Source organism: Lontra canadensis, unplaced genomic scaffold (assembly GCF_010015895.1).
Source record: "Lontra canadensis isolate GAN:19392208 unplaced genomic scaffold, GSC_riverotter_1.0 scaffold53, whole genome shotgun sequence".
Taxonomy (NCBI): domain Eukaryota; kingdom Metazoa; phylum Chordata; class Mammalia; order Carnivora; family Mustelidae; genus Lontra; species Lontra canadensis.
Genome location: NW_022631047.1, coordinates 8,862,550 through 8,877,682, shown reverse-complemented (window position 1 = coordinate 8,877,682; position 15,133 = coordinate 8,862,550). Strand labels below are relative to the sequence as shown.

Sequence of the window (15,133 nt, the reverse complement as noted above, 5' to 3'; positions counted from 1 at the left end):
CCTCTGCCTTCGGCTCAGGCCATGATCCCAGAGTCCTGCGATGGAGCCCTGCATCGGGCTCTCTGCTCAGCGGGGAGCCTGCTTCCCTTCCTCTCTCTCTGCCTACTTGTGATCTCTGTCTGTCAAATAAATAAATAAAATCTTAAAAAAAAAAAGAAATACATATTTAGTCTTAGTCCCATTTCTTGTAGTTTTATAGTGATGACAGAAATAGATCTGTCTTCTGTTAATGAGTCAACTTTTAGGGCACACCTAAGGTTAGTAGCTGGTTGCCAGGAGAATCAACCATGTGATAAGAGGGCTGGAAATTTCCACAAATTAGTATGTATTCTGCAGTCTTTTGAGATGAAGTCCTTAACTTATGGTATTTGATGCTATCTCCAGGTGGGTAGCATCAGAATTGATTTGAATATTAGGGTGCCTGACTGGTGTTAGAGAATTGTTTGTTGGTGTGAGGGAGACCATATGCTAGAATTGGGTACAAGATTGTAATGACTTTGTGGTGTCCTTGGACTATATGATCATGCTATGCTGTAATCACTTACATTAAACTTTAATGGTTTCCAGTGTTTTGTGGTTAAAATTAGCAGTGTGAGGGCTGGGCAAAAATGTATGAAGAGGAAAGAGAGAAACATGCTTTCAGTTGTTGAATGAGTAAGTCAGAGGAGTAAAAGGCACAGGAAATATAGTCAGTGATACTGTAATAGTGTTGTATGGTGACAGAGGGTAGTACACTTGTGAGCACAGCATAATGTTTAAACTTGTCAAATCACTATGCTGTACACCTGAAACTAATGTAACTGTGTGTCAACTATACTCAGACATTTTTAATTAAAATAATAAAATCAGCACTGTGGTGATCATCTTATTATCTCAAGGCTTTGCCTACATCCTTAATTATCTCTTTAGAATAAATTCTAGATTTACTCATTTATTTATTCATTATTCTGGATTCTAATTCTAGAAATGGAATTGGTAAGTTAAAGGTGGCACTCATATTTAAGGTTTGTTTCTATACTGCCCACTATCTGTACTGACAATGCTCAGCAGTATATAAAACTGTTTGCATGAATCTCTGCTAATTTGGGATTCATTTATTAAAATCAGTACTATAACATCAGAAAGTTTAAAGTTTAAAGTCATAGAATAGTTAAACACTTTTCTTTCTAATCACAAGAGATATTTTGTAAAATTGTGGGAATATTCTCAGTTACAAAAATACATTCTACCATTTAAACCAGTTAAGAATTACAATAACATGGCAATACAAGGGGTAGTCTTAAGGTTATTTTTCAAGAACTTTCCTTTAAAAATAGTTTTTTATGTTAAAATATAGCATTAATACAGGGTTTTTTGCTTTTTTAAATGAAAAATGAAAAGTTTTGAAAACCAGAGAAATTTGTTATTCCAACTTATAAAAAATGCACTGCTGTTATGAAAATTTTCTAACATAGGAAAAGTTACAAAGCTTAGACATGAACTACTTTACCTCTACATACTTTGTTATGTGTCACCTAAGACTAAGGACATTATCCTAAAGAGAATAATTTATCCTACCAAATAAAATTAAATACTGTTTCCTTAATATCTTGTACTCCGGAATTTTTTCAAATTTCATCAGATGTCCAAATCAAATTTTCATTGGAGTTTCTGAAATATGTTTTTTATGGGTCACATTTCATTGCTTAATCTTTTAATCTGTGTTTATGTGAATTTTATCTTACTTGTTTCATGACAGATAAATTTATTATGTTCCATTCTCTCAAGATATAAATGGTAGAGGGAAATTAGTTTTAAAGAAGTTCCTGAAGTGAATCATTACTAGAGACATGTGTTTTGCTTTGTTTCAAGATAATAGTCATGTGCTTTCAACCAGAAAACTATGTATATATTAATTAATAACTACTTGTTTCATAGGTTCACATCAGGTTTTATTTTTATTTTTTAAGTTGAATCAGTGTATTTGTTTTCTCTTTTAGGAATACTTTTAGTTGGACCACGAGGGACAGGAAAGACGCTTCTTGCTTGAGCTGTGGCTGGAGAAGCTGATGTTCCTTTTTATTATGCTTCTGGATCAGAATTTGATGAAATGTTTGTGAGTGTGGGAGCCAGCTGAATCAGAAATCTATTTAGTACGTTTTAATGTATCTTTCACACAATACGAAATTTTGTTAATTTTAAGGGAAGAGGGATTCTTACCCTTGATTTATTATTTGATTATGATTGATAGCTGACCTCACCATTGTGGGGTTTTGGTTTTAGGTAACTTAATGTCTAACCTAAAACAGAACTGTACTTTCCCAAACAGAGGAGCTAGAAGTGTTAGGTGAGGTTGGGGTCTGTTGAAAAGCTGGGTTTTCTGTTGTTGTTGTTGTCCTTTTTATCTTATTCATTAATTCAGTAGTATATAATTAAGGAATAGTTAGCCTCAAATCTGACTGTGCCTTGTACAGTCAGAAGAATGAATACTTGGTTATTTTTATTATATATCATTTTGTATGGTACAGTTTTTTTCCTGAGGCTACTGTTCTTAAATCAGTTTTAAAAGAAAGAAAGAGATCTCATTTTATGTACTTTCTCCTTAATGAATGTCTTTTGTTGCCTTTGACAGTCTTACAGGTTTTTAATACTTACATGATTTTGTTAGAAAAAAAAACATTGATTTCATTAAACTTATTTGTATCTCTTCTCTCTTCCTAGGGGAAGCAAAAACAAATGCTCCCTGTATTATATTTATTGATGAATTAGATTCTGTTGGTGGGAAGCGAATTGAGTCTCCAATGCATCCATATTCAAGGCAGACTATAAATCAGCTTCTTGCTGAAACGGATGGGTAATTGAATCTTCGTCTGTCTTTGGGATATGGTAATATATTTGGGAACATTCAAGAAATAGCGGGGCATCTGGCTAAGTCAGTGGAGCAAGCAGCTCTTCCTCTCTGAGTTGTGCATTTGAGCCCCATGTGGAGTATAGAGATTACTTAAAAATAAAATCTTAAAAAAAAAAAAAAGAAAGAACGAGGAAAAATTTTAGGCAACTGAGTAGTCCCTGTGCATGAAGTCAAGACAAGCTGCATTCTCTGTATTGTGTTCTTTCCATTAGTAATGGGGTGACTGAGGTATCAATTCTTCTTAATTGGTGATCTCTATACCTTTTTTCATTGATTGTATCATGACAGGAAAGTGATGATTCCCACTGAGAATACTGGTCTGTTTGCAGACGTAAAGAGTGTTTGCTGGTTCCTACACAATTTGTGACTCGCTTTTAGTGTTGTGGTAGATTAAAAGTTTGCATCAGTTTTTATAATATAAAGAGCAAGAAGTGGGGTTGTTTTGGAAGAAGGAAAGACTTCTTAAAACCAAACAGGAAGTCTAGGAGCAAATAATTTGAATTGGTAAGCTTGAGAATATTTTTTCACAAATTAGGTTCCCTAGCGTTTTCCATCAGGTCATGTCTTCCTAAGTAGAAAATACTGTGAAGGCATGTAATCATAGATGACTTTGTGATTTATTGTTAGCAGTTTTATTGAAGTGTACTGGCCTAGTAACATTTGTTCTTTTTAAAAAATAATAGAGATGTTTTATCACTTTGGGTATAAAAAGGATCAGTCCCTTTTCTTTACTGTTATGAAATTTAATGATAGTTTTGTGTAGAGCATTTCTATATGTGTATTGTTTTAATTTTCAGTGAAATGTTACTTTCCTTCTTTTTTTTACTAGCTTTAAACCCAATGAAGGAGTTATAATAGGAGCCACAAACTTCCCAGAGGCATTAGATAAGTACATATTAAAAGACTGTTTTTACAAGTACTGGTACATACTGAAACGTGGATGAACTTTAAAAGAGAAGGAAGCCCATCACCAAATATTACATATGATTCTGTTTATGTGAAATGTCCAGAATAAGCAAATTGGTGGCAACAGAAAGTAGATAAGTGGCTGCCAGAAGGAGGGAAGAATGGAGAGTGACTGTTGGTGGCTATGGGGTTTCTTTTGGAGCGGGGGAATAAGAATATTCTTAAGTTAAATTGTTGGTAATTGCACAACTCTGACTATATTAAAAACTACTGGATTATCTACTTTAAATTCTGTGATGTATTAATTAAATTTCAGGAAAGTTGTTAAAAGAATCTTCTGACAACTTTATATCACAAAAGTTTGGGGGTGGTGGAGAGCATTTTTAAAATAAAATTTATTACAGTTTTAAATTTTTTATTTTATCATAGAAGTTATTCATATTTTAATTTGATCTAATAGTTTTTTTAATCTTGTCTAAGTCTGTGGTTTAACATTTTATACTTATAGCAGTTGTGATAGGAAGCTAACACAGTGTAGCTCTCATAATAGACTGCTTCAGAATTATTGTTCCTTGAGTGACTAGCTTGCATGTTTTTGTTTATGAGGGTTGCATACTATCTATCTCTATCAACCTTTGTTCTGCCTTCTGGTTATTGAAACTGTTACTTGAGCCATGTTTTACAAGGAGTTATCTGAATATTTATATGCAGAATTCCAGTCTAGGGTGGAATAGGTGATGGGGATTAAGGAGCACACTTGTGATGAGCAGTGGGTGACATGTGGAATTGTTGAATCACTGTGTTGTACACCTGAAAGTAACATAGCACTGTATGTTAGCTGTCCTGGAATTAAAATAAGAAATAAAACTCCATCCAAGATAATAATCCTTCACAAATATTTAATGTTAATGGATATGAGAGGCATTAACTTGCAACATTTAGTCATATTTACTCTTCCAAACATGAAAATGTCTATCAAATAATACTAGAATTTTTATTTTTTACTTTTTAAATTTTTTTATTTTTTAAATTACTTTTCAGTGTACTAGAGTTCATTGTTTTTGCACCACACCCAGTGCTCCATGCAATATGTGCCCTCCACAATACCCATCACTAGGCTGGCCCAACTTCCCACCTCCCACCCCTTCAAAACCCTCAGGTTGTTTTTCAGAGTCCATAGTCTCTCGTGGTTCATCTCCCCTTCCAATTTCCCTCAACTCCCTTCTCCTCTCCATCTCCCCATGTCCTCCGTGTTATTCCTTATGCTCCACAAATAAGTGAAACCATATGATAATTGACTCTCTCTGCTTGACTTATTTCACTCAGCATAATCTCTTCCAGTCCCATCCATATTGCTAAAAAGTTGGGTATTCATCCTTTCTGATGGAGGCATAATACTCCATAGTGTATATGGACATCTTCCTTATCCATTCCTCTGCTGAAGGGCATCTTGGTTCTTTCCACAGTTTGGCGACCGTGGCCATTGCTGCTATGAACATTGGGATACAGATGGCCCTTCTTTTCACTACATCTGTATCTTTGGGGTAAATACCCAGTAGTGCAATTGCAGGGTCCTAGGGAAGCTCTATTTTTAATTTCTTGAGGAATCTCCACACTGTTCTCCAAAGTGGCTGCACCAACTTGCATTCCCACCAACAGTGTAAGAGGGTTCCCCCTTTCTCCAAACCCTGTCCAACACACATTGTTTCCTGTCTTGTTAATTTTGGCCATTCTAACTGGTGTAAGGTGGTATCTCAATGTGGTTTTAATTTGAATCTCCCTGATGGCTAGTGATGATGAACATTTTTTCATGTGTCTTAAAGCAAAAGTATTTTTATTCTAACAAACACATTTTTCAGCATTAGGCACTTACGATTTCATAGTGTCAGTAGATAAAATAATACTAATTTAAAAACCATGAGGGACTTAACTATAGGAAACAAACTGAGGGTTTCTGGAAGGGAGGTGGTTGGGGGATGGGGATTAAGGCAGGCACTTGATGTGATGAGCACTGGGTGTTATACACAGCTGATGAATTATTGAATTCTACATCTGAAGCTAATGATATATTGGTATGTTGGCTAATTGAATTTAAATTAAAAAAACAAAATAGGTAGAAGTATTAAATACATGTATATACTGAACTAAAGGATGATCTATAATCTTAGTAAAAATTTAAAAGCAAAGTTCAAATTAATGGATATAGTATGAGCCAATTCTTACAAAAGTAACATAATCCATGTATATATTACATATCCTACTTTATGTATTATCTACAAATCCGTATAGCTATAGATGATATATGTTTGTACATATAGGAATCAAAGTCGTGGCTATCCAGGTGTGTGTTCGGAATCTTAACATTTTTTATATGCCCCCCTATGGTTATACTTGTCACTGAAAACATGTAATACCTTTGTAACTTAAAAAAGTAATAAAGAAAATATAATCAATTATAAAACAGAGAACAAGTGAAAAAAAAAAACTCCATCCAACTTTTGGTTGTCATTATCTTTCCATCTTGTCTTCACAGTGTCAGTCCTATTTAATTTGACCTTCAGTACTCAGATTATTAATTTATATTTTCTTCTCATATTCTCCCTTTAGTGCCTTAATACGTCCTGGTCATTTTGACATGCAAGTTACAGTTCCAAGACCAGATGTAAAAGGTCGAACAGAAATTTTGAAATGGTATCTCAATAAAATAAAGTTTGATCAGTGTAAGTCCAATTCTAGTAACAAACTTTATTATTATCTCTATGTAATGGTAATATTTCATTCCACCCTATTTGTGGTCCTTACTTGATAAATGTCTCAGAAGACCAGTTTTTTCTATGTCCTTTTTTCTCTCCATTTGTATTTCCTTTTTTATTTATTTATTTATTTATTTTTAAGATTTTATTTATTTATTTGACAGACAGAGAGCACAAGTAAGCAGAAAGGCAGGCAGAGAGAAAGCGGAGGAAGCAGGCTCCCCGCGGAGCAGACAGCCCAATGCAGGGCTCGATCCCAGCATCCTGGGATCACGACCTGAGCCGAAGGCAGAGGCTTTAACCCACTGAGCCACCCAGGCGCCCCTGTATTTCCTTTTTTTAAAAGTTTATTTCTTGATAATTACATATGTAGGACATTTGTCATTTGAATCCTCATTCTAAAGGATGTTTTCTTGGGGGTCCTGGGTGGCCTAGTTGGTTGGTTGCCTTTGGCTTAGGTTGTGAGGGTCCTGGGATCAAGCCCCGCCATCAGGCTTCCTGCTCAGCAAGAGAGTCTGTTTCTCTTTCTCCCTCTCCTCCTGCTCATGTGCTCTTTCTCGCTCACTCTCTCAAAAATTTTAAAAATTTAAAAATAAATTTAATTAATAGATTAATAAGTTTAAAATGATTAAATATAAATAAATTATTTTAAATATAATTATTATAAATATAAATGAATTAAATAAATTAATATAAAATAAATTAATTAAACATAATTAAAAATAATAAATTTAGTAAATTTAATTAATAAATTCAAATTTAAAATTTAAAATTTTTTTAAAAATTCCTTTTTTAAAAAGGAATGTTTTCTTAAGAGTATTCAAATAATACTTGAAGATAAATATAAGTGGTTTTAGATGAATGTAAAATATGAGATAGTAGAAAAAGCACATAAAATATCATCACTTTGGACCCAAAAGAAGCAAACTGTAAAACAAAACATATGAAAATATTATGGACCCACTTGAGTAATAAATGCAGCTATTAAATTAAGCTGTAGTATTTTCAAGGATAGGTGAATCAATTTACAAAACCTGATATGTTGGGGCGCCTGGGTGGCTCAGTTGGTTAAGCAACTGCCTTCAGCTCAGGTCACGATCCTGGAGTCCCAGGATCGGGTCCCATATTGGGCTCCCATCTCCATGAGGAGTCTGCTTCTTCCCTCTGACCTTCTCCCCTCTCATGCTCTCTCTCTCTCTCTCTCTCAAATAAAAATAAGTAAAATCTTAAAAAAAAAAGCCTGATATGTTTACTCTAATAAGAGGAGCTTTTATAAATATATATATAATATAAATACTTAATATAAAGTATCTCAAGATGAAATTCAGAAAACAAAATATCTATGAGTATACATTCTCAGTTGTGCTTAGGCTAGTAACATTTTAGGTCATAATTTGAAGGTTTATAAATCATGTCTGGCAACTCTGCATTTCTTTATTTTCCACAAAGTTAATTAAATTTAAGAACTTTTGGGATGTGTTCCAATGAGATTTTAATGATCTATTTAATGGCAATTTTGGTTTTCCTTTAGAAAAAGTAAGTTTATTTTGTAGTTACAGTGATATAAATATTTTAAGTTCTAGTTCAGGTTAGCTGTTTTCTTTTTTCTTTTGGAATATGAGTCATTTGTGAAGAGTTATTTTGGAATTTTAATATTGTGTTTATCTACATAGCTGTGGGTCCAGAAATTATAGCTCGAGGTACTGTTGGCTTTTCTGGAGCAGAGTTGGAGAATCTTGTGAACCAGGCTGCATTAAAGGCAGCTCTTGATGGAGAAGAAATGGTTACCATGAAGGAACTAGAGTTTTCCAAAGATAAAATTCTAATGGGTAGGTTTTCTCTCTTTTTTATTTTCCCTGTCTTACACTGTTGATTATGTTAGAGAATAAATTCTTTTTTGAGAAAAATGTTATAAGAAAGAAAGGTATAGGAGCAAGAAAATATTTGCTCAAAGTAGCCACACAACTGGGCCTCTTACAGAACAAATATAGTTTATATGATTATATAGTTTGGGGGCAGGGGGTGCCCATGTGTTTACTCTTGTCTGGTATTGCTGATAAAAAGAATAATTGTACCGATAAAAGAAAAATTTTGCTAATTTTCAGTATTTGATTTTAAATCTTGAATTGGCTTCAGAACAATTTCGTTGTGACATTTCTTGTTTAAATTTATTTTCTGGAAATAGAACTAAACTTTCCTGGTTGATAGTAAGGAGTAAGAGGACAGCTCTTACAATTTTGGTTGTCAGTTGGCAACTTATTTTGGCTCAAAATAACTTATTAACGATATTAAGTCATGTCACTCTAAGAATTACTTAAAGGCAAGTGGGTTTCATTCATCTAAATATACCTTCTTAACAGAATAATTTTATGCAATTAAATTTTTATCCTTAGGGCCTGAACGTAGAAGCATGGAAATTGACAATAAAAACAAAACCATCACAGTATATCACGAATCCGGTCATGCTATTATTGCATATTACACTAAGGACGCAATGCCTATCAACAAAGCTACAATCATGCCAAGAGGGCCAACACCTGGACATGTAAGTATCTTGTTTTTTTCTTTTCCTTCAAATAACACTCTCCAAAAGCTTTTGTAGGAAACTGTTGAGGAAAATAATTAAAAAGAAAATTCAATTAAGTTCTAAGTTTGCCGATAAGTTTCTTCTTTAACCTTCTGAACCATTGTGAGATCAGAGATACTCGTGAAACTTATCTGCTAATAAAGAATACTAATAGTTCAAATATTATATATTTACATAATGAAATTTAAGTCTGGAATGACAACAAAGTATCATTCTTAAATATGTCATTGCTTTTTTCCCTCCGCAAAGAAACTAGGTTAGTGTTTCCATAGTCTTTCTAAGATTTTTCTCACTGAGTACAAGTTTCATTTTCTTATCTTTCTAATGATAGACATTTTAAGCCTTTTTTGGCACCTGGGTACAAGTCCATCCTGTTGCAGCATGATCCTATAGCAGGATTATATAGCTATGACATGTAAAATATTAGAACTTTTGCTTTATAAAGAATTTTTCTTCCTTTGTATAATGCCACTTTTGTCATTAGTTGCCTGCAACCATCTCTACTAAATGTCTCTGAGCTGTCAGCATCATGATATTAAGTACTATAGCAAGAGCCAGATGATAATTCTGATCATTAATGTAAATATTTCCAACTGTGTCTGGAGTTTTTGTTTTCAATTGTCTAGGTGTCCCTCTTGCCTGAAAATGACAGATGGAATGAAACTAGAGTTCAGCTGCTTGCACAGATGGATGTTAGTATGGGAGGAAGAGTGGCTTGAGGAGATTTATTTGGAACTGATCACATCACAACAGGTTGGCTGTAAAGAATGGCTTTAGTTCAGATTGTGCTTGCTGATTTAAAAATATTTTTAAATATTGAGTCTATATATATTTTTAAATTTTAGATGCTTCCAGTGATTTTGATAATGCAACTAAAATTGTAAAGTGGATGGTTACCAAATTTGGAATGAGTGAAAAGGTAATAGTTAATTTTACCCTTCCCTCATGTATCAAATGATGACTGCCAAGTGTCTCCTTATGAGACAGGGTTCTTTTTTTTAAGACTTTATTTTTTTATTTGAGAGAGCGAGCATGAGAGGGGGGATGGTCAGAGGGAGAAGCAGACTCCCAGATGAGCAGGGAGCCCAATGCAGAACTAGATCCTAGGACTCTGGGACCGTGACCGGAGCTGAAGTCAGTCTCTTAACCCACTGAGCTACCCCAGGCACCGTATGAGAGAGGGTTCTCGTTATAAATTGGTAACATTTACTTTTCCCCTGTCTCATTCTGAGTAGATTTGTCACAGCTCATTCTAAACTAAACTTTTTTTTTTTTTGAGTACTAAAATATAGTATTCACTTTCCATTCTGGCTTCTTGGACAATAATAGTGTCTCATGAGTTAAGCAAATGATAAGATATTCTGTTTCTGTTCATATCACCTAAAACTTCTGTTTGCGGAGCTTGCTTATTTTATCCTTCCCACGTATTTCACTCTCCTACGTTATCACTGTGACTTCACACAGCACTTCTAATACACTACATTGTGGATTTCTGGATTTGGAATAGTGGCAAAGGTTTTCTAAGAAGGTACTCAGAACCATACTTAGGATTTTAAAGTTTCTCTCTTGTTCATACTTTTTAGTCTTACACTTTCAGAAGAATGATGAAATTTCTATACTGAATTTCTTCCTTGCCCTTGATGAGGTTTCCTTAAGTATAGGATAGTACTTCCTCTGTTAACATTTATTAGTGGTTTGGGGTGTTTCTGTTCAATTTCTTTCTTTTCGTTTGTTTTAGCTTGGAGTTATGACCTACAGTGATACTGGGAAACTGAGTCCAGTAACTCAATCTGCTATTGAACAAGAAATTAGAATCCTTCTAAGGGTAATAATTCTGTTTTTTTGTGCTTTTTCACCTGTCTTGTCATTAATGTGCCTAAATAGTTAGGTGCTACCAGAAGATAATAGTTGTCCCCTGTTTAGAACTGTCACTATATATAATCAAGAGAATGAGTGCCCCATTGAAGCCATGATTTCAGTATGTAGTTGGGAGCCTCTGGTCATAGACTGAATCTTTTATTCTGGCGATAGACTAGGAACAGTTAATATCAGTAATTATAAATATTCTACTTCAGCTGTAAAACCATAGTGTTGTTAAAATAGGGGCGATATTTGATTGTTTGAGTCTTTTTTAGTTTTTCACTCTGACATATATTTTATTCAACAAATATTAGTTGCTTTGTGCCTCGCTGTGTACATATGCTGAGAATGAAGCATAAAGGGCTTTGAAAACAAAAGTCTTTTGGATTGCAGGGTCCAGTAAAGAATATGTGAGTGTCGATTCAGTGAGATGAGTTAGTAGGTACTGTGGAATCTCCTTAAGGTACAGCAGATGCTTGGATTAGGGCAGTGAGAGGGGAAATTGAGAAAAAGGAATGCATTCAAGAGATACTGATCTAGTGGAATCAAATTCCTTTCTGATGTTTGGGTGAGAGAGTAGCTAAATTAAGTAACAAAGCTGTGTTCTCGATTTCTGCCTGGTGCAGCCATCTAGTTGTGTGTGCCATTGACTGAGAAAACACTGATGATGGCCTAAGGTGGGGAAGTGTGTAGCTTATGAGCTGAGTTTTATACATATTGAATTTGAAGTGTTTTCTTTTTTTTAGGTTTTATTTGTTTACTTGAGAGAGAGCGAGAGAGCGTGAGAGAGCATGAGCATAAAGTGGGGTGAGTGAGGGGCAGAGGGAGATGCAGACTCCCGGTTGAGCAGGGAGCCTGATGTGGGGCTCGGGGCTCGATCCCTGGACTCTGGAATCATGACCTGAGCTGAAGGCAGACACTTAACCAACTGAGCCACCCAGGCGCCCCTGAATTTAAGGTGTCTTAGTGAAGATTTCAAGTGGGGAGGGATACGTGGGTCTGGTGCTTAGTGCAGAGGTTGGATATGTGCATTCCAATTGGACGTACATGAAGGCAGGTCTTGGAATGGAAAAGACTGAGCTAAATGGCAGAAGGTCTAGTGAACGAGAACTGGAATTAGGGTTGTAGACGGCAGAATGAAGGATGTTGAAGTCAGATGGTGTAAACTTCAAAGGAATCATGCTTTATAAGAGAGGGTGGTAAAGTAATAGTCTGTCAGCAGTGAGGGGAACAAAGAGCTCGCCTCTTTACCCTGAAATATCTGGGATAGGAGTGAATCACCTGAGGGATTCAGAGTCTCCCCAGGAGGGCCAGGTTTGATTAACTCAAGGAGGTAAAATGACTTTTAAAATGACTTTAAAGTCATTAAGTTTATGAAAAGTTTATATGATGGAAAGGTTTAGAAGGTGTTTCAAAAGAGGAATTCTCTCTCCCTTGCCTGAATCATTTTTTTTTTACTATTTATGTTATTTCGAGTAAATTATCTCTTCTAGTATTAGAGCATTGGAAATACTCTTTCTTTGCTCTTAATACTTTTCTGAAATGTTAAGCTTGCAAGAGCGGCAGGTACTCTTTCCACTAGATGGCACACTTACATTGTTATTAAGGAAAATGATGATTAGTGTACATTTTAAGTTCAAATGCATATGAAACTTAAAGATATAAAAACCTTATCATAGTCTTACATGTTACAGTGTAAGGGTTTCATTCCAATGGAGTTTTTAAAGTCAATACTAATTCATCCTAGGTTATTAGTTTTAATATTCCATGACATATTTATAATACTTTATAAATATTATAAGTATAAATACTTATAAATATAAGTATTATATTTATAAAAATATAAATTTATAAAATTATAAATATTTTATAATTTTATAAATTTATAAAAATATGAATATATTACTTTATATGTTATCTTTAATTTTATATTTCACTTGTCCATAACAGTTTTGTTCAGAATGTCTAATGATGTTTATTTTTAATAATTGTGTTATTTTTATATGATGTATGCTTCTTGGTGTTGGTAAACTCATTTTACAGTGGTATAGTGACTGACTGACAGGTAAGTTGTTACCAAATAAGAATAGAAAAGTAGATCTTTTCTCACCCTTTAAAGTGAATAAATTGGTGAAATCTCACAAGGCAAAAGGAGCAAACCTGCCTTTACTTTTTAATATGTATATTGAATAGAGAAATAGATTTCTTTGTTTGCAGACCTTATTTAAAAAGCAGACAAGTATATCTTACACACTTATACAGTATATACTTATATATCTTTAAGTAGCTGCCTAAGTAGTCCTCACTTATCCATGTGATACATTATGAGGTTAAATATAGAACGTTTGCAAGTATGAAACTAATCTTTGAGAACCAAGCTTGCCTTATCTATCAGTCAATCAATCAAGTAGGCTCCATGCTGGGTGTTTAAAAGCTCCATGTCTTAAGACACTCTTAACCTCAAAAAACAAACTGAGGGTTGCAGGGGATGGGGTGGGGGTGGGGGGGTGGGTGTCTGGGGGTGGGGAGGTCTCGGGAGAGGGTGGCTGGGTTATGGACATTGGGGAGGGTATGTGCTATGGTGAGTGCTGTGAAGTGTGTAAAGCTGACGATTCACAGACCTGTACCCCTGGGGAAAAAAATATATTATATGTTTATAAAAAATAAAATTTAAAAAAAGAGCTTCATGCTTTTATCTTTTATAAATAGAAAAGAATATAGTTCACATTTTTTAAGGCATACACATTTTTTTTCTTATTGATGATTTTTGCTTCTACTAAGTTTTCTGCCTCTTTGATACTTCCTTTTTTTCATTTCAGGACTCATATGAACGAGCGAAACGTATCTTGAAGACTCATGCAAAAGAGCGTAAGAATCTATCAGAAGCTTTACTAACCTATGAGACTTCGGATGCCAAAGAAATTCAAATTGTTCTTGAGGGAAAAAAATTGGAAGTGAGATAATAACTCTTAAAATGGATGAATTGCTGGTTTTGCTGAAGCAATATATAAGTAGCATTTCGGTAGTTTCCTTTTGCAATGCTTTTCTCCCATTCTTGCCTTGATATCACTCAAGAGTGTGAAACACTTTGTCTCTCTTTTGTCACATTTAATCTAATTCTGGCTATTCTCATGATGACACCTATGGAAAATTATCAGCCCATAGCAAATATGTTAAAGAAAATAAAGAACTATTAGGATTGGAAACGGCGTATTTGAGAAATGTTAATCAGTTATTCAGTTGAAAATAAGTAATGATTTTATGGTTGGTTCCACTACTAGGTGTGAATAAAAATTGTGCCTTTAGCTCTCGGGATGTACTTTTACTTGGCAACGTAAAATTATCAAAGGATTATCTTTGTTTTTAGATAGTACCATTTATCTTTGATGAAGAAATGCTGCCATTTGGCTCAAGTGAAGCATATTTCTCTATAGGTCAGTGGAAACTTCATTAAGATGCATTTAATTATTATGCTTCAGATTGTCCATATATAAAATAGTTCTGTTTTTGTCTATCTACGAGAGAATTGTAAACATACAGATTTAATCAGAATTTAAATGATTACAACCTTTTAGAAATGCAACTTGCATTTTCATGGTCTTTTTTTTTTTAAATCATCATTCTTACTAATGAAATTTATTTCAGAGCCACAAATATTTTGTTAAATAAAAAGTGAGTCACTTCAAAATCTGAATAACTATATAATTATGCTTGGTATTAAAAGAAAGACTAACCCCAAATCTCAGTCCTTTCAAAGTGAACTTTGAATTACTCTCCTGGTTATGGAAAGTCATGTTTGTTTTTCATTCAGATTTTGGGAATATGAACATGTTGTTACAGGATTTACAGATGACTTCATTTAACTGAATAGAGAATTATTTTAGAGCTCATTGTATTGGCTCTACAACCAAATATTCTTGAAGTGATTTTATTAAAATTACCTACAGTTTTCTAAAACTGTAGATGGTCTTCATTGAAGAAGTTAATAGGGGGAGTTTGCTATACAGTTTCTTGCCTCTTTTTTGTTTTGTAGCTTTAAATTTTTATCTAATTTCAAACTTACAGAAATGTTACTTGAATAATACAAGGAACTCCCATATACCCTTGGTCCAGATTCATTGTCCCATTTTTTAATTG

General features: G+C 34.1%; 1 protein-coding gene across 1 annotated transcript; it reads left to right on the top strand.

Moving 5' to 3' along the window:
• Nucleotides 1–201: 201 nt before the first annotated feature.
• Nucleotides 202–13,959, top strand: LOC116877571 (ATP-dependent zinc metalloprotease YME1L1-like). Its single transcript, XM_032874336.1, is given in 10 exon segments — nucleotides 202–257; nucleotides 2,648–2,833; nucleotides 3,720–3,779; nucleotides 6,404–6,516; nucleotides 8,223–8,378; nucleotides 8,943–9,094; nucleotides 9,763–9,889; nucleotides 9,982–10,055; nucleotides 10,875–10,961; nucleotides 13,816–13,959. Coding segments are annotated over 10 exon segments (1,155 nt in total).
• Nucleotides 13,960–15,133: the final 1,174 nt, after the last annotated feature.